Source organism: Melospiza georgiana, chromosome 27 (genome assembly GCF_028018845.1).
Source record: "Melospiza georgiana isolate bMelGeo1 chromosome 27, bMelGeo1.pri, whole genome shotgun sequence".
NCBI classification, from domain to species: Eukaryota; Metazoa; Chordata; class Aves; order Passeriformes; family Passerellidae; genus Melospiza; species Melospiza georgiana.
In genome coordinates this window covers 6,820,623-6,837,931 of record NC_080456.1, presented here as the reverse complement: position 1 = coordinate 6,837,931, position 17,309 = coordinate 6,820,623, and the positions used below count along the sequence as shown (strand labels likewise).

Below are 17,309 nucleotides of genomic sequence, written 5' to 3'. Positions count from 1 at the left end.
ACCTGTATGGCACCACAGAGATGCTTGAATTCAGTTTATTGCTGTTGGGCTCTCCTCAGCCCCTGCTCCACTCACCTCCCACCCGTCTGCCACAGCAGCAGGGACAGGGGCAAAGAGGGTCATGCAGGGAGTCACAAACCTGCTAAAGCAAAGCTGGTGCTTGGCTTTACCCCGAGAGGAATCGCAGTGCTGGAGCCTGGCTATAAACAGTTTTGATGCATTTTGATTATAACAGAATATCAGTAAAGTTCAGGGACTACATTTAACCATGCCTTGGCTGACGGCACAGCTCCCAAGCCTTGCACAGCACAGAGCTGGGGTTGGTCAGCTGCCACTTCCACCACGGCCTTCCTGGCACCCTCAGCTGCTCAGCTCTGGCACAGCCCTGGCTCACGGGCACCACGCTGCAGCTCACAGCCAGATCTCATCACTGCTCATGCTGGGCACTTTGTAGATGCGCCCAGACACTGGGAGCTGGATAAAACCTGCAGGACAAAGAACTCATTGCCTGTTGAGGCAGCCACGGAGCTCCATGTCTCACAACACATTTTTAGGGCTGCTTGCCCACCTGCTCCCTTACCAAGCTTGCTGCGGACCAGGGAGTTTTCCAGTCCTAGCAGGGCACTTTCTTCTCCCCTAGCACTGGCTCCTGCATCCTTGGGGGAAGCTGCAGGGAAGCAAAGGAATAAGAGCCAGGACATCTATCCCTCACCCAGACAAGACCCGCAGCCCCACACGTGCTGCACTGGCACATCAGGGTTTTACCTCCCTCTTCCTGTGCAAGGTCACCGAGGCGCAGGTTGGGTGGCAGGGACTGTGTCTGGCGGGGCAGACGCATGCCCTGGGGCTGCGGGGGCTCAGAGCTGCTGCACTGGGAGCCCTGGCTGCGTGGGCTGCGTCCTGCTTGCCCCGGACCTCGCATAAGCTCGGGCAAGCGACATGCCAGGCAGGCAGCACAGGAGCCCAGGCTGAGCAGGGCAGATAGGGCCAGGGCTGCTCCAATGGCAACTCCCAGGACAGGCAGCTCCACACGGGCATCCAGCAGACCTGCACTGGCAGTGCAGAGCCATCAGCACCCTTCCACAGGGCCATTGCACCATGCCCACCCCTCAACAGTTACCTGCAGGCAGGAGGGAGGCAGTGGTGATGCCCACACTGTTGGCTGCACTGATGGAGAGGTTTCCAGCTGTGCAGTTAAGATGGATGTGGAGTGAGTGGTTGGCCAGCCCTGGGTAGCTTGTGGCACCCAGGAGAAACTTGGAGGTGTTAGCCATCACATGCCCATGCTTGTCCATCCAGGTGATGCTGGCAGGTGGGTTGGCTTGCACCAGCACAAAGAGCACCAGGAGAAGGCCAGTGCCCTCAACCTGCTGGTAGTGGGCACCTTCCTGGAGGATCTCTGGCTTATCTGGGTAAAAAACAGGCAGTGAGATGGGGAGGAGGGATGGGGACAACACAGCTGGGAGCAGGATTTGTCTCGCCTGGGTCCAGGAGCATTTGTCTACCTCGTTTGCACAGGACTGACAAGATGCTGCCCTGCTATGGCTGTGGTGGATGCAGGTTATGGTCCTGCCCAGGCTGGATGGGAGCCCCACACACCCTTCCCACATCCCAGTCTGGAGCAGGCCGGCACCGCGGACCTTACACTGCACATTGAGAAGGATGGAGGTGTTGTAGCTCTCACTGGAGGTCGGGATGGTCAGGGAGCAGTTGAGCTGGTGGTCGGAGCGCTGGCCAGTGAAGGTGAGGATGCTGGCAGTGTCTGCAGTCGAGAGGTTCACTTCCTGTTTCTGACCGTTGAGGTACCAGGCCAGCGTGGCACCGGGGGCTGGCCGGGGCACCCAGCAGGTGAAGATACGACTCTCCCCCTCCTGCAGGGTGCACACTGTTCGCGGCTGCCTCTCAGTGGCGGGGTCCAGTTCCTCCAGTGCTGCCAGAGAGCCCCCCCGCATCAGAGCTGTGGCAGGGGTCCTGCTCTGGGCGTCATGCACCGCACCCCACCAGAGCCTCACCTGCCAAGCAGAGCGCCAGGAGGCTGAGCAGCGGTAGCAGCAGGAGGGCAAGGGCAGCCCCCGGCCAGCCGCTGGCACACCCCATGTTATATCAGCCGTGCTCAGCGCTAGGAGACGCAGCTAGAGCAGGGACGTGGTGTTCCAGCACACAGCAGGGTCGGAGGATGTGGCCCAGGCGCACCTTACCTGCAGCATTGCTGCTGCCGTGTGCAGCCCGGTCTGCAGTGCGGCTCTGCGCCCGGGCCCGGCGGGCAGGGCAGTGCATGCGGCGCAGGGGCGGGCCCGGCGCGGCTGCGAGCGCTCGTCCCTCCGGCCGGGCCCCGTCGCCGCCTCCCCGAGCGCGATCGCCGCGCGCAGCCGCGGGCTCGGGGCCGCCCGGCCGGGACGGGATGTGCGCGTCCCCGCGATTCCCATCTCCCCCCTGCAAGGAAGAGGGCCCAGACTCGCGCCCGCCGCGGCACCCATCTCACCGGGGCTGTGCACGCTTGGGAATCGCACCACAATGCCTCCTGCAATGCCACGAGCAGAGCCCAGGTGCTGGGAACAGAGGGAGCTTTATTCGGGGTTGAGCACAGCGAGACACATACAGCAAGGTGCTTTGGTGCTTTCCCGTCGCTGGCTGTTAGCCAGAGGGAGGCACAGGAGCTCTGGCACCTGAGGCGGACCTTTTCTGGGCGTGTCTGCCTGGGCCAGCTCAGGAGCACGGCCCTACCCAGCCCATCTCCTGCCCGTCTCAGTCGCTCCCGGCCCCATCGGGGTTGCGCAGCCGACCGAGCATCTCGCAGAGCATTTGGTTGCAGAGCGCAGAGTAGGGGTTGAGGAGCACGAGCTGCTGTCGGGCGAAGGCGCTGCCCAGGCGCGCTGCGCGCTCCAAGTCCCGCCGGGCGTCCTCGTCCCGCGCCTGCAGCCGGTGGATGAGGCCGCGCTGCACGAAGCTCTGGCAGGCGGCGCGGCCGCGGCCGCGGCTCAGCCGTATGGCAGCGTCCAGGTCCTGCAGGGCACCTGGCAACGAGGGCAGGCGTCGGTAGGGGCTGGGGCTTCCAGGAGACCGCCCGCACCTGCGCTGCTCACCTGCGCTGCTCACCTGCCACGTCTCCGCGCAAACGCAGCGCCTGGGCCCGGTTGTTGTAGCCCGAGGCGCGCTCGGGCAGCAGGCGAATGGCCTCGCTGAACCGCTCCAGGGCCGTGCTGATGTCTCCTGACTCAGCCGCAGAAACGCCCTGCAGCTCCAGCTCCCGCACTTGATCCAGCAGCTCCAACGGAAAAGCTTCCACTGTTGCAGTGCAAACGGGAGACCGTAACTGGGAAGTGGAGGCACCGGGACGACGCACGGGGCCCCGTCCCACTGCCACCCTGCACTCCCTGTCCAGGAGGGAACAGACACAGGACAGGGTGCCGATGTCCATCCTCAAGCAGGCTCTGCTCCCAGCCTGCAGAGCCTCCTTCCCTGCCCACCTGCTTGCCCTGTGGGGACCCTGCTGGCAATTCCAGGGAGAACCTGATGCAGCATCACTCACCCTCGTCCTGGACATCCTCCTCCTCCTCATCCAACCCTGGGATATCCCCAAAAGGGGTGCTGGGGTTGAAGATGGTCTGCAGGACGGCCCTGTCGTTGGCTGTGGCCATGCTGCTGTGTCACTGTGGCTGCCGCAGCCCAGTTAATGTTCACCCTGCCTCGTCCTATGGCAGCCTGGGCTGGGGCCCCACCGCCCGGCCAAGGTCGGGGGCACAGCCGGGGCCGAGGGCTCCGCACGGAACACCCTGGGCAGCCCTTGGCGCTGGCCAGGGGCTCCCAGCCCTCGTGAGCGTCCTGGAGAAGCAGCAGCTTCTCAGTTCTCAAGAAGAAATGGAGAGAGCCCTCTGCAGCAATAAACTTGACATGTTTATTAATTAAACTATCACTTAAATAAAAAAAAGTGCATAGAAAATAAACATGTTTAAAAACTCCTTTTTTTTTTTTTACAACTATGTACACTTTTTATTTTTACATTCAGTCTTTTGCAGAGCTTTCAGCATTTTTTTAAACTATTAAAGTATTTCCTTCTTCCCTGTGGCAGGGAGTTAACACTGATGTACTTTAGACACGTTTCCTCTTTTTTTTAAAAAAACCCAAAAAACCAAAGCCAAAAAAACCAAAAAAACAAACAACCAGTAGATTGGAAGAACACAAGAAAAAAAACTTTTGTTATACATGATAAGTTGTCAAGAAATGTATTTCTAGAACATAACCTTGCCTTTGCAGAGCTTTTTTTTTTTCCTTTTTTTTTTTTTTTTGTTTTTTGAAACAATTATTCACCTATCCGTAGTTACTAAAGAGACTGTAAGTTCAATAAAAGAAACACCACAAGTATAGTTCTCGGCCGATAGACGAAGCTACTGTACCTTGTTAAAAAGATACCAGGAAAGCACAGAGCACATTTTTCCCTATATGTAGGTGGTACCCCAACATTCATAACCAAAACGAGAGGAAGGAAAGGAAGAAACCAAGTTGTACAAGTACTGACTGTAACAAGAAGGGCCAGGAAAAGCCAAACCACCCGCTCCCAGCTTGTGGCCCTGGCTGCCAGCGGGGAGTGAGCAGCAAGGCTTTCCTGGAGCTGTGAGCAACTGTAACACAATCCTTATCTATAGTGTTAAAGAGAATTAAAAGCCATGAACCGATACTGAACTAGGCTTCATTACACGGTGCATTACTATATTAGTTCCTATATATATTGTATTTATAGTTATAAAAAAATTTGCAAGTGTTGAGAGTGGACCAGTGTATGGGTGAATGGCATGATTCTGCACAGACCGTCCTGCTGAAGAACTTGGTATTGCTTTGAAATGAAAGAAAACCAGAAAAAAAAAAGATACCCAGCCCTTTGCAATGACCCGCTTCTCCTTAAAAAAAAAAACATGTCGGTTTGTACAAAAAAAACCCCAAAACGCCCTAAGGTTCCTTTTTTAGTATTTTCAGATACCATGATCTGCGTCAGTCCTTATAAAATATACATTCATACAGGGGGAGCGGGGTGCTCCTGGGCAGCCCGGGCGCGGCAGGCAGGCTCGGCTGTCCCGGTGCGCCCGGGGACAGACAGTTCCACTGGCCACAGGGAATAGCAGCAAGGCGGGCGCCGCTGCCTGGGCTGGCCCGGCGAGGAGGGGCTGGCGCTCGGCTCTGCGGGCCCCTGAGGCACAGCGCTCCCCTCCGCTCTCCTTCCCACCCTCCCCACGGCGGCGGCTCCGGGCAGCGCTTCCCGGGGAACCTCCTCCTGCAGCCAGGAGATCGGGGAGCGCGGGGTGAGAAAGCGTAGCTGAGCTCTGGGATAAATCAGGGGCTTGGCCATGGCGAGGGCTATGCCCCCGCCCCGCGTCAGAAACGGAAGGAAAAGGGCCAAGAGCAGCTGTGCTCCGGGCCACGGGGCCCAGATCCCCCGGGTGGGCACTCTCTGGGCTCCTCAAAGTATGTGCGTTCCCAAACTGTCAGTGCATCAAATCATCTCAGTAACAAATGCAGCCTCAATGTGACTTTGCTTTCAACAGTTACCAACAAATTATCCTCACACAGTGCAATAACAAAAGGAAATCGGCAGGTTCTGAACCTCCGAGCGCTGCTGTTCCTTCTCAGGGCAGAGGAAGAAGTCTCAAGACCAGCGAGGAGTGGATGGGGGATGCCCCTCTGAGAGACCTGGGGAGTCAGCAGGCACTCCCCGTCCCTTCCCCACCGACTGCCAGTGCCGGTTCAGAGCAGCCCTCGGATACATCAGCTCCAGGAAGAGTGGCTCCTGTAACAACTGCAACCTAACCACCAGGAAAGCTCGGGCGCTTTCTGCTTTCCCTTCTGCGCAGAAAAACCCATCTGCCTTTGAAGGACAGACTGTGGCAGGAGGTGTGTGTCTCAGACTGGCCTCCCAGCAAAGAGGTATTGAGTGTCACGTCTCATCCTGTCTTGCTTTTCTTTTTTAAACCCTTGCAGGATACCAGCACGGGCAAGGCAGAATCAAACTATCTGCCCGAGTCACACACTGTCCTCCCACAGAGCAAAACGCATACCATGCTGGGCAGCTCTCCCTCCTGCCCCGTCCTTATGGGCAAATACAGTTTAAGGTCCAGTCAACCCTCCCGGAGACAGTTACTAAAGTCAAAAAGGCAGAACAAGAGTAGAAAACAAAACTAAAGCAACCCCCCCACTGGAGAAAGGCTCAGACTGTGTCCAGCCAGGTATTTCCTAGAACCATCCTATGAAAATAAAAAAATCATTAAAAAGAGATTCTCTTAAATTAGGATAATACCACTGTAAAAAGCCTCGTCATAAGTGCTTTCCCCTATGAAGTGCTTCTCATAGAAAAATATACAAAATATATTTACATATATAAAACCTTAAATACTAAACTGTAAACAGAACAGAGCAGAATCCAATGTTTTCACTGTCAGGCTTGGGTCTCTCATTTGTCTCTCTCTGGTTTTGCTCTGAGGCACAGGGCAGATCCCACAGGGAGGAGGACTCACACTGCTCCAACCAGGACAGTGGTGTCCCTCAACCTGCTCAGAGCTGGCCTGGTTCCTCGTCCCCTGTGCCAATGCCTCCTGCGTTTCCTATGCGTTTCGGGATGCTGCGGGTGAGGCCAGCTGGCACTTGGCCTTGCCTTTGCAGAGAACTTTGGCTCCGTTTTGGTGTCCTTCTGTGTTTTCTGGGGAACACAACGTGACTACACCCAGACGACTGACCATGACAGGCTGCAGGGCCACTCTCCTGCCTGCCCCCAAAGGCCTGGGACACTGTGGCAGGGCAGAGCAGAGCGGGTGCCTTCACACCAGTCCTTCCCAGCTCCTGCTCCACAGCGGTGTGCGGCCAAGGCCGGGCTGGCTCGCACTCCCTCCTCTCTCCAGAGACCTTGGTTCCTCGAGACACTGCTGGCTGGCTGTGCCAGGAGCTCGCTGGACAGAGGAGGAACCCAGATGCTGGAGACAGGACCCAGAGGACTACCTCCCTCCCACATGGCCCAGAGGGAGTGCTGGTGAACTGGAGCCTTTGCTAGCAAAGATTGACAGTGCCCCAACTGTTGGCACAAGCCCTCCTTGCCAAAGAACACCAGGAGTTCCCCTGCTCTCAGGCAGGGATTTCAGAGCAATATGTCAGCCAAACTCTTCTTGTGTCTAGTTGTGGGCTGCTCTTTCCTGCTCTCCTCAGGAGCAGCCAAGCCAGCCCCCCGCACACCTACTCCCACTCACACATAGTGTTTTGCAGACATGCAGTCCCTGGGGGCCGCTGGCAAGGCGCAGACCTTCTCCCCAGGAGGCAAGCTCAAATACTGCACTACCCAACCACTGACTCAGCCCTAGGAAGGAGAGCTCTGGCCAGGAGACGGAGAGGGACACGACCCATGACTGCTGCCCTGTGCCTGGGCCTGGGGGGACCTCCCCTCTCCTCTCTCACTCATTAGCCCCATGCTGAGAAACAAATATGGGGGCGGGGGGAAATGAGAATAGCAAAAACATAACCATGCTGATCTTCTCCAGCCGCCCATGTCTCTCACAAGGGTGAGTGTGCACATGCGAGACATGAAGATGTGGACTCGGACAAACACAGCCGCCAGTCTCAGGTCCCTGAGCCCAGTCCATCTTCACTCCTGCTTCTGGCCTCTCTGTCCCATCCCAGTGGCCGGGAAGGGGCTCACTCCAAGCTTTGGTTCACCCCAGGCCCTGCAGGGCTCACTTGCAGCTGATGGAAGTTCTAGTTTAAAAACTTCCTGCACTTCTTGGCACCGCAGTTACAGGGCAGTTTGTTGCTGGCGTCTTCAATGGGGAACTTATAGTCATAAGTGAGCTCTTCCCCTCGGTAGATTTTGCGCATGGCAAAGATGACAATGTGTTTCTGGCCATCGATGTTGATGACCCGGGAGTAGCAGTTGGGCTCGCAGGAGTGGTTGATGAAGCGGGCTGCGTTCCCGTGCATGGTGGCATCCACCACCTCGGAGTCATCAATGCGGAACATGTAGCACCCGATGCCCTGTGCAGGGAGGACAGGGGAGCATTAGCGCAGGCAGGGCAGCCCAGCACAGCCGCCCCAGCAGACAGCCCAGCTCTGAGGGAGCGTCTGCAGCCACCATCCACTGGGCCTGACACACTCCTGCCTGAATCATTTCATCCCCACATTCATTGCGACTAATCCCAGACCACAGAAGGGAAAGAGAAGTGCCTCTAAAGCTCCAGCCTCTTAAGCTCCAGCTAGAATGAAAATAACCCAAGAAATCAGTAAACACAATTTGGGATGTCCCAAACAGAATTTTTATATAGGCCTGTCCTACCTTCACAGCCACTTTTTAGCTCTCCCAAACTCTTTAAGAACATCTACAAAAGCCCAAAACTCACCTTACTGTCGTAGTATTTCTCTCGTTTGTCAGTGAGGATGGAGCGAATGACATTGCCTGAATATTCGATCACCATCTCACCTGCATCGATGTTCCTTTTGCAGAACAGACCCCGGCCGTGGATAGGAGACCTAAAATGCAGTAAGAAAAGCAAATTACTTCAAATGAGACAAGCAAAGCTCAAGAACATCAGATTGCAAAGGCTGCAAAAACCAGGCTGTGACAAGGACCACTGTTGTACTGTTAAGCCTTCTCTAAGGGAACCCTAACAAGACCACAACCAGGTCACTCTGCCTACATCTGAGCTATTGCCAAGGTAAAGCCAGCAAGGAGCAAGTGGTCTGTGCTGAGGATTTCTTTTCAAATACAAAACTTGGGCAGAGAGAAGGAAGAGGGAAAAAAATCTCAAGCCTTCTTTTCCCCTCAGTTTTGCAGTCTGGCTTCACAGCAGGTTTCCAGTTTCCACCTTCCCCTATCCTATGGACAATGTTACCAGAGCAAAAACGTACCTGTAGACACCAACTGCCTCCTTGGAGGTCTTCTTCAAGTGCCGGAAGCGCATGGGCATTGGCAGATCCATACTGGTTGCCCTCCTGGAACAAAGAGGCACAGCTAAGTGATGACCTGTATATGAGACTCTGTGCCATGTATTATCTGGGGCACCTTCCAAGGTGGAGTAATTTATACACTGTACAATTTAGACACTGCAGCCTTCAGATAATACAATCAAAATAAATGCAGTGTTTTCATATATATATATCTAAAAGATAATTTCCTTTCTTTCCTCCTCAAATTCTCATCAGATTGTTTTCATTGGTAAGGAAAAGAAGCATTTGAAGGCAGACCAGTCTGGTGGTCACCTTCAGCTGTCACTTCTTTTGTTACTGCAGAAGTTACCTCTATATCTGGCAGTGCTTGACAGCTTTCAGTGTTTAAATACCCCTCAAAGCACACAACCCTTAACGAAGTGTGATCTGCTCATTTTAACATCCCAATACTATTTTCCCCTTAGAACCTTTAAGCCCTGCTGCATACCGAGCTGATTTCAGCTGCACTTCTTCTTCTTCCTCGTCATTTGGGTTGTATTCTGGTGGCTGTCGGTGTTTAGACGCCAAGAAATTAAACATATCAAATGCAGATTTCCTGCAATTTAAAGAGACCAAAGGGAGTTTGTTTTACTGACTGAAAATAAACGTGGTTGCCACAACAGTCTGACATGTTTACTGTGTCACACCTCCCCTACTCTGCCCTCCCTTAAAGCCCAGTGCATCAGGGCAGACACAGCAGGTTCTGAGAACCTCCAGTAACAGCCTCAGCCAGGAAAGCTTTGTTAAACCAAAGGGGCCACAAAGTGGCACAGGAAAATGTGCAGAATTCAAAGATGCTGAATGGTTGATTTTCATGTGCCAGTTTTTAACATTTATGTGAGAGCTTTAGTGCTGCAGAGGTCTGTTGCTCCTGCCCTGCCACAGCATAAGTTATGGAGCCAAAGGGCCGTTAACCCCAATACTGACAAGGCTCACACTTGCCTCAGGTGGACTTCAGCTCGAGCAGAGCCATGTGGGTTCAAAGGAGGTTCATTAGCCTCCTCTGGCTTGTGAAATCTGAACTTGTAGTTGTGGCAGTGCTTTGCTCCATACAGTTGCTCTATCAGGAACACAACAGTATCATGGATAATCCCCAACATCCTCAAACCGTTCACACCTGGAACAAGAAGTAGAGCACAACAAAAACTAATTATCACTGCAGAGTTGGAGCAGGAAGATACAGCAGCTTGTCACAAAGAGCTGGGACACTACACAGCTGTCACAGCAGCACTGTATTAGCTATTGCATTCTATGTGAGAGTTTCTAACCCTTCCGTTGGGAAGAAATTACCCTCCATAAAGCCTGCAGCAGGTTAACTGGAACTATTGAGAGTCTAAGACCCTCAGAGAAAGATCTGTTTGCTCTCCTATGTTCAGCACAGGCTGTTACCTGCAAAGGACAGCTGCTTCAGGCGGGCGTTTGAACGGGCCTCTTGCACCTTGTCAGTCAGAGACTTCCAGGCATCTGCAGCACACACACAGATGACAAATGGTCACAGAGTATCCAAGCACTGGGATACTCATATTTAAATAAACTAATTGGAGAATATGAAGTTTCCAACTTTCCACAGGCCATAAATTAAGATCCTTGGATCTAATTGCTTTCATTCTCTTGCAAATTGATATTGGCATAAGGCAGGGTGTTCAGCAATTGGTCTGGAGGAAAAGTCTGGACACCCAACACTTCACTGTGTGATCCACACTGCCTGTTTCTTGACAAACTACAGTTCAACATCATTGGTCAATTGATAAAACAAAATGGGTCAGTGATATATATAATAGGTCACTGAATATATTATATTGCAAAATAAATAATAAAATCCAGACATTATCAGGAACTAGGATTGTTCTAGGGCTGTAAACCAAGAGATTTCTCTTTCTCTTTTTTTAAATCTATAAATAAAGCAAATAAAAGGTGCTCAGAAGTAATAATTTTACTTCTAGTAAGGACAGCTAAAACCAACACTGTGCAGTTCTCACCTTCAATGCTTTCTGCGCAGATCTGAAAACCATCATCACTAGAGATCTCAAAAACCAAACCTTTTTTTGGCTTCTTCTCACCAAGACACTCTTTTCTCTTTTGTTCTTGCTGAAGCCAAAACATAAGAGGGGAGCTGAAAGTGCCCTCTTCTTCCTCGAGAGCTTTTGAGCCTAGAAAAGACAGAAGCCAGCATGAAGATGGGAATTGGAAAGAATGGTTTTTACACCTGGTGTTCCACGATTGAAAATAACTTACTGACTTGCCTTTTCACCAGCAAATCCAGCCAAGAAAAAAATTCTAGAGTGTTGCAGTAAGAGTGTGAAATCTCAAGTGCTGAAATTCTCACAAACTAAAAACAGAGACAAAACTATTTGTCCAAGATCTACAAATAGCAAACAAACCTTTCCTCCCCTTATAGCAAGGGTAACACAAACTAATAGCTCTGACCCTTTTCCTGACAGAATGACAAACACAAAAATCAGATCTTCAAACACCACTTTCCCAGTCCTGAAGAATTCTGAGACTAGGTGTTTTTGAAGAAGTGACATACCTGCATTTTCTTGCTCATTTATTGAGTTCTGTGTTGCTTGAGGTTCTGGGACAACAGCTGGTTGCCTTGGGAGAGAAGGAGGAGAACATGGAGAAAACCAGCTAACAACCTGCCTCATTTCCTCAACAACCCTGAGCAGCAGTCTTAGACAGATGCAAGAATCTTTTTCCAGATCAAATGTTCTGACATCAATGCAGTTGGAAATGAACAAACAAAAAGATTCTACTCAGTAGCATTTCTGCTTGCAGCCTGTGTCAGTCTGTGGGCAGCAGCCTAATTCCACACAGCCTGTGACCCGCTCTTGGTGTCAGCCCCACTCAGGATTAAGGTGCAGGCCAACACACAATCAGACACCGCTGAATGAGCATCTCCTCAGCAGGCACTGAGCTTCCCAGAACTACACGCAGCTTAATGCAAAATGATTCCATATTGCATCAAATTGTGACTGTACATTCCCCACTGAAAGCTCCCCAGGCATTTTAACTAGGAATGCCAGACTTCCTGCATTCTCCAAACAAATGTCCTTCAGCTCCAGCGAGCAGAACCACACAGAAAGGTCTGTTCAACCCTTACCCTGCAGACTGCCCATGTGGCTTCTGCAATGGCTGATCTACACTGGCTGCATCCTGCGCATCTGCCTTCACAGCAGGAGTCCTGGAAGAAAAAGATTTGGGAACATTCAATGTATCTGCCAACCCATGTGTGCCATAAATGAGACTGGAAAGCAGGAATGTATCCATTGGGAGTTGCCAACACAGATTTGGCAGTTCTGCAGAATTACAAAACTAACAACAACAGCTTGTAAGATACAGAGAACCAGATCACGCTTCCAGCTCCACATCAGAATCAAAAGTTGCACTTCACAATTTGCCTTGACTTGCACAACTTGCTGGAGAAACTAGTGCAAGATTCTCTCATACTGTTACAAAACCTCAGGGATGAGCAAAATCAAACTCTCCTCTTACCCTGTAACCGAGACCGGGGGTACAGCAACAGCCCCTTTTTCGGGAACATGAGCTTCAGAAGATCCAGCCCATGCGTGAGAGGTTTTGTGCTTCTTTCCATTCCCTTTGTCTAATAATGGCTGGATTCGTTTGACTTTTGGCTTCATTTTTGTGGCACCCAGCACAGAGCTACTTGCAGACTGCTGCCCAGGTGATGGGGAGCCCCCTGGAGACGCTGAGCTGGCATGCATCACTGATGAGGAAGCCTTGCTTTGTTCGAGTCCGGTATTGTTTGGAACATCGACCAGCTGTGGAAAGCTTGACAACTGCGTGGTTGCTGGAACTGTGCTAAGGTCCAGCTGGGAGGATGCAACCCCGGTTTTGCTGGCTAAAAGCTGTGACATGTGCTGAAGCTGGTAGGAGCCTTCTGGGTCAGCAGTCGACGGAGCGACTGTCATGCCCATTGTCTGTGCTGAGGGTAGAACACAAATGCTTGATGCAGCTGTCATGGCTGCTGTAGACGGAGTCTGAGATGCTCCCAGTTGCGAAAACATCCCAGAACTTGGTGGTAAAGTCATATGCTGCTCCTGAAGACCAAGGCTTTGCTGACTAGCTTTGATCAGGAGGTTGCTTATTGAACCAAGGTCCCCCAATAATCCAGGGCTTGTTAATGTTACTGAACTTTGTCCCAAAACGTGACCAGGAACTGACCCACCAGTACTAGGGGCTGCTGTGGCCTGCATGGATACAACGTTCAGCACTGAGGAACTCGACGTTAGGCCTGATACAGGCCCTGCTGGGAGGTGACTGGCATCTGCACCAATAATGCTGGGAGATGTGCTGACTGCAGTAGTAGTGGTCCCACCTTGTGGGAGCAAAGATGTTTGCTCAAAATACATGACCCCAGACTTTGACCTTTTGATAATATTGGGAACGGTTCTATGGGATGTTGAATTTGCAATGGTTCCCAAGTCCAGGGGGTGGTTAGAAATCTGGGAAGGAGCAAAATTAATTAAGGTCATGTTGGAGACCATATCAGAAGGAGCTATAGCAGAAGGGGTTCCAGAAGGAGCCAACTTCTTGTTCTTCCGTGACTGCAGACGAGATATGGGCCGTTTCTTGCCCAGGGCAGCAGCTGGTGTAGAAGCAGCAGTACCAAGGTCTGTCCTCTGACTAGCTTCAGACACTAAGAGCTGAGGATCAGGGGGTGGCTGCACCCCAATTAGAAGACCTGGTGAAGGACTGCTGATGTTTGGTGGGAAGCCTGTTTGAGCAGGCGGGGAGAAGGGATGTATATGCTGGTGATGGGACATGGGCAGTATACCCTTGCTCGTGGGAGGGAATAATGACTGAGACGGAGGCAAGCTCGGATTCAATCCTGTGGTCAGCGTGAGCCCACTCCCCATGGGCCCCAGCACTGAAGTGTTGCTTTCCATCACACTCTGTGCAGAACTAACAGAAGGTGTTAACTGTATCTTTTGGGTGACACCATTGGGAAGAGTTTGGAGGACGTACAGGGGCTGCATGTTTTGATTAACTACCAGAAGTTTTTCTGCCGCTGGCTTGAGGTGGGGTGGAGTTGTCTGCACCGCAGCGTTGGAGATTTGCGAGGGCCCAGGACTGTCAGTGGAGTTTGGCACATACTTCTGGCTCTGGAGGGGAACAGTGGGTGATACCGGCACCTGGATCCCCGGAGTCCCGCTGTTTCTTGTTAAATCTTGGTTGCTGCCATGTCCTTGCTCGACAGGGCCGCAGGCTGGGCTGGCTATGTGCTCTGCATCTATGTGACCCTGGATGAAGTGATCAGGAGTCATGTGTCCTTCAGGGCTTGGGTCTACCCCTGGACTCAGGAGAGCTGTGTCACCTTCTCCTGAGGCAGGTTTTTCTGTGACTGTCACTCTCTTCTCCCCAGACTCTGTGGAAGGCAAGGCAAGCATTGACCTCTCTCCCGAGGAGGGAAGTGAAGACTCTGAAATGACGGCAAGCCTGTTGTGATTTTGGCTGGGCACCGTAGGGCTGCGAGTGGTCAGAACAGAGAGATCAGAAGGAAGCTCCAGTGGCAATTCAAATTGCTCCTCTGCAGAAATGGAGGAAGAGACACTGCTGTCCACTGGTTCGGCGGTGGGTAGCTGCTGGGAGAACACCTCAAACAAACCCATATCCTTGCCACGGTTGCTGTCAAGACCTAAACCTTCTCCAAGTGTCAGGAGTTCAGATGACGAGGACTCCGGACTTTCTCCCAAGGCCTGCATAGATGGTGTGTTCTTCAGCACAAAGTCCATGATGTCAGAAGGGAGTATGTTCCCACAGTCATCACTGTTGTTATTGTCAGAGTCGGATTTCAGAAGTTCTGTGTTGAAAGTGTCCAGTAAATTCTTGTCAGCAGGTGTGCTTGCATGAGCCCTGCGGCCCGTTTCCAACGAGCTCAGCTGCACTTCCAGAGAGTCCTGACCCTGAGCTTTAACCCTGCTCACAGGGTGGCAGTTATCAATCTTGGGGTCGGTCTTGTGGACGGTGGAGCTCTTGGTGACTTTCTCACCAGCTTCTTCAGTTCTGTCCAGCTTTAAGTTCTCTGTCCCATTCTCTTTGCCACTCCTTTTAGTTACTTGGCTGACTTTTCTGGTTGTTGCTGTGACACTTGTATCACTTTCAGTTCCATCATCCACACCGTCGAGCTGTGAGATTTTTGGAAGATCACACTGCTCCTCCTCCCTGAATAAGCTATGGGATGCGAGCCTCTCCTCTGTGTTTGAGGAAACCACAGTCCTTGTGAAATTGTAGTAGTATAAGTCGTCCTCATCTGATGTGCTCAAATCATCTGCTCCATCCACCTGTCCTTCTGCCGACCGCTTCCCTCGCTTCTTGCCCGTTGAGTTACTGTAGAAGGGAATGTCTTCCTCTCCATAGGACCTCACACCATACAGAGGAGTCAATCCAAAGAACATATTGGATCTGGCCCGAGCACTTCTCCTTGGATACCTCCGCTTGTATGAGCCTTCTTCTTGAGCCTTAGCACCATCCTGGAGCATCAAGCTGTTATCTTGAATGGCCAAATTTTCATATGTGTTATTCTGAGATTCCTGTGTTGGTGGTTCATTTGGACTTCCCTGAATTACAGGGTTCTCTTCTGGGCTTTCTGAAGCTGAGGATGGCTCTGCCAAAGCAGCCAGGTCTGCCCCTGCAGACTGAGTTTCAGCATCACTTTCCTGCTGTGCATTTTTAGACTGGTTTTCACTTTCCATTTTGAGAGGAGTCAGAGTAACTTTAACAGTGCGTTTCCTGGGTGCCTGTGATTCCTTAGGGGCTGCTTCAGCCTGCACTGCAGTCCCTTTAGATGGCCCTTGTGAAGATGGAGACTTATCACCAACTTTTTCAGCAGGAATATTATTACATAACCTCTGACTAACTTGTTCAGTTGCCAAACCCTGATTGCCAAAGTCTGCTTTCAGTTCATCACTGCCGACTGCCTGACTTGTCTCTGTAAGAGATTTCAGGGAATGCTTTTCTTTAAAACTGTCTTTCATTAACTTTTTGCCTTTGTGACGTTTATCTCTGGGGGCAGTAACTACCTGCTCACTTGCTGCAGGAGATCTATTGTTTACTCCAGCAGCCTTCAAGGTTTTTGCATCCATCTCATCAACCGCAGTTGTTTTCTCTGGCTGTAAAGGTTCCATGTGCTGATCTCTGTCTTTCCTTGGGCCCCTCTGATGCAAAGGTGGAAATGGTATTGCTTCTTTGGAAGAAAATGATCCTGAACACTCTTGAAAGGTTCCTATTTTATTCATTTCCATGGCTGATGAACTGGTTGGCTGAGTAGACACTTTGGCGCTTCCTCCAGAAACAAAAGTATGAGACAAATAATCTGGGTCCTTTGAGGCTTTGATTTTCTCTCCCTTAGAAGGTGCACCTTTGGCTACTAAATCTGAACTGCTGGAATGTTTCCCTTCTGTAGACTGAGATGCATCCAGCTGGTAAGTTTTATTTCCAGTTGTAGCCACTGTTTTCTGGGAGCCTGAACTGGTAGAGCAACTTTGAACTGGAGCACTTGGAGGGCCTGTGCTTACTGACCCCACAAAGCGGTCACTACTTTTGACAGTAGGTTCATATTCTGAAGAGGCCCCCGTGCTGGAAACTGAAGACACACTGTGCCTGGAGTAAGTGTTCCCAGCTCGTGTAGGGGAAATCATCCGGAGTTTTGATTGTTGCTGTGACAGAGAGGAGGTGCTGTGTCTCCGAGAACCAATGCTCTTCAGTCCTGAGGACAGCAAAGGATCTCCCACTGTCACTATTTCATGGGTTACTGGGGTAGGACTTCCTAAGAAACAAAGGCAAGAGAGACTGTCAGGTGATCTTAAATCTTCACAATGAATGCACATCCAATTCCTTCAGAAAAAACACTAGAAATTAAAGCCCAGCAAAACCTTTTCACAAACAACACCAACACACAGTGTTTATACTTTAGATAGATGTTAAAAACCTGATACCTTCAACCAGAATTCAGCAAGCTTGTATTTTAGGGTTTGGTATCTCAACTTCAGATGTGAATTTTCAACATCAGTTTGAAGAAAACGCTAGTCAGAAACTGCTGAATTACAACACCAGATTTCTGACTCTCTCTGGAAAAATACTGAGATATTAAGTCCCTAACTGGTACTACAATGTTTTGGGCTCACTACTACTATATGGTGCAAATCCTGCCTCTTCTTCATCCCAACGGAATGTTTGTTTTAGTTGTACATTTCTCTGCAGGCCATCTCTACTGTGAATTGTTAGAACTTCCCCTCCTCAACCTATTGCCATTTCACTGCTTTCTCTAGAAACAGTAAACTGAACACCTCATTCTGAAAGAAGCCAAGAAAGACAGGAACTAAACCGAAAATATT

The 17,309-nt window shown here is 51.2% G+C and overlaps 3 protein-coding genes across 8 annotated transcripts in view; all 3 read right to left on the bottom strand.

Annotated features, from left to right (window-relative positions):
* Positions 1 to 24: 24 nt before the first annotated feature.
* On the bottom strand, positions 25 to 2,313 carry TMEM25 (transmembrane protein 25). 3 transcript variants are annotated; one of them, XM_058041420.1, is made up of 6 exons: positions 2,199 to 2,313; positions 1,646 to 1,930; positions 1,121 to 1,408; positions 766 to 1,047; positions 581 to 667; positions 25 to 485 (listed from the first exon to the last, which is right to left on the bottom strand). In XM_058041420.1, exons 1-6 carry the CDS (start codon positions 2,275 to 2,277, stop codon positions 412 to 414), a joined length of 1,095 nt encoding a protein of 364 aa, XP_057897403.1. In that variant the 5' UTR covers positions 2,278 to 2,313; the 3' UTR covers positions 25 to 411. The 3 variants fall into 3 exon arrangements, with proteins under 3 accessions (XP_057897403.1, XP_057897404.1, XP_057897402.1); XM_058041421.1 differs by having other exon boundaries at positions 766 to 1,052; positions 2,013 to 2,283; XM_058041419.1 differs by having other exon boundaries at positions 2,013 to 2,283.
* A 236-nt stretch (positions 2,314 to 2,549) lies between these two features.
* TTC36 (tetratricopeptide repeat domain 36) lies at positions 2,550 to 3,782 on the bottom strand. Of its 3 annotated transcripts, none has more exons than XM_058041423.1 (3): positions 3,530 to 3,782; positions 3,097 to 3,285; positions 2,550 to 3,014 (listed from the first exon to the last, which is right to left on the bottom strand). In XM_058041423.1, exons 1-3 carry the CDS (start codon positions 3,636 to 3,638, stop codon positions 2,746 to 2,748), a joined length of 567 nt encoding a protein of 188 aa, XP_057897406.1. In that variant the 5' UTR covers positions 3,639 to 3,782; the 3' UTR covers positions 2,550 to 2,745. The 3 variants fall into 3 exon arrangements, with proteins under 3 accessions (XP_057897406.1, XP_057897407.1, XP_057897405.1); XM_058041424.1 differs by having other exon boundaries at positions 3,097 to 3,279; XM_058041422.1 differs by having other exon boundaries at positions 3,097 to 3,629.
* Positions 3,783 to 4,040: 258 nt separating this feature from the next.
* The window catches only part of KMT2A (lysine methyltransferase 2A), a 39,143-nt gene continuing 25,874 nt past the window's right edge, over positions 4,041 to 17,309 (bottom strand). For both annotated transcript variants that reach the window (XM_058041416.1, XM_058041417.1), the window contains exons 27-36: positions 12,448 to 16,741; positions 12,056 to 12,136; positions 11,483 to 11,547; positions 10,932 to 11,102; positions 10,342 to 10,416; positions 9,895 to 10,069; positions 9,401 to 9,508; positions 8,875 to 8,958; positions 8,367 to 8,496; positions 4,041 to 8,004 (exon numbers count right to left, since the gene is read on the bottom strand). In XM_058041416.1, the coding sequence (XP_057897399.1) occupies positions 7,729 to 8,004; positions 8,367 to 8,496; positions 8,875 to 8,958; positions 9,401 to 9,508; positions 9,895 to 10,069; positions 10,342 to 10,416; positions 10,932 to 11,102; positions 11,483 to 11,547; positions 12,056 to 12,136; positions 12,448 to 16,741 (5,459 nt within the window). In that variant the 3' untranslated portion in view covers positions 4,041 to 7,728. The remainder of the gene's footprint in view (positions 8,005 to 8,366; positions 8,497 to 8,874; positions 8,959 to 9,400; positions 9,509 to 9,894; positions 10,070 to 10,341; positions 10,417 to 10,931; positions 11,103 to 11,482; positions 11,548 to 12,055; positions 12,137 to 12,447; positions 16,742 to 17,309) is intronic.

What these genes read in the sequence shown, in the direction of transcription:
- TTC36 (XM_058041422.1), bottom strand. Translation starts at nt 3,559, where the DNA reads ATGAGGAGGAGGAGGATGTCCAGGACGAGGGTGAGTGATGCTGCATCA. An exon ending in TTTGCGCGGAGACGTGGCAG is followed by an intron (nt 3,015 to 3,096) that starts GTGAGCAGCGCA and finishes CCTCGTTGCCAG; the next exon opens with GTGCCCTGCAGGACCTGGAC.
- TMEM25 (XM_058041419.1), bottom strand. Translation starts at nt 2,097, where the DNA reads ATGGGGTGTGCCAGCGGCTGGCCGGGGGCTGCCCTTGCCCTCCTGCTG. An exon ending in CCTGGCGCTCTGCTTGGCAG is followed by an intron (nt 1,931 to 2,012) that starts GTGAGGCTCTGG and finishes GCTCTCTGGCAG; the next exon opens with CACTGGAGGAACTGGACCCC. An exon ending in TGCCTCCCTCCTGCCTGCAG is followed by an intron (nt 1,048 to 1,120) that starts GTAACTGTTGAG and finishes CTGCCAGTGCAG; the next exon opens with GTCTGCTGGATGCCCGTGTG.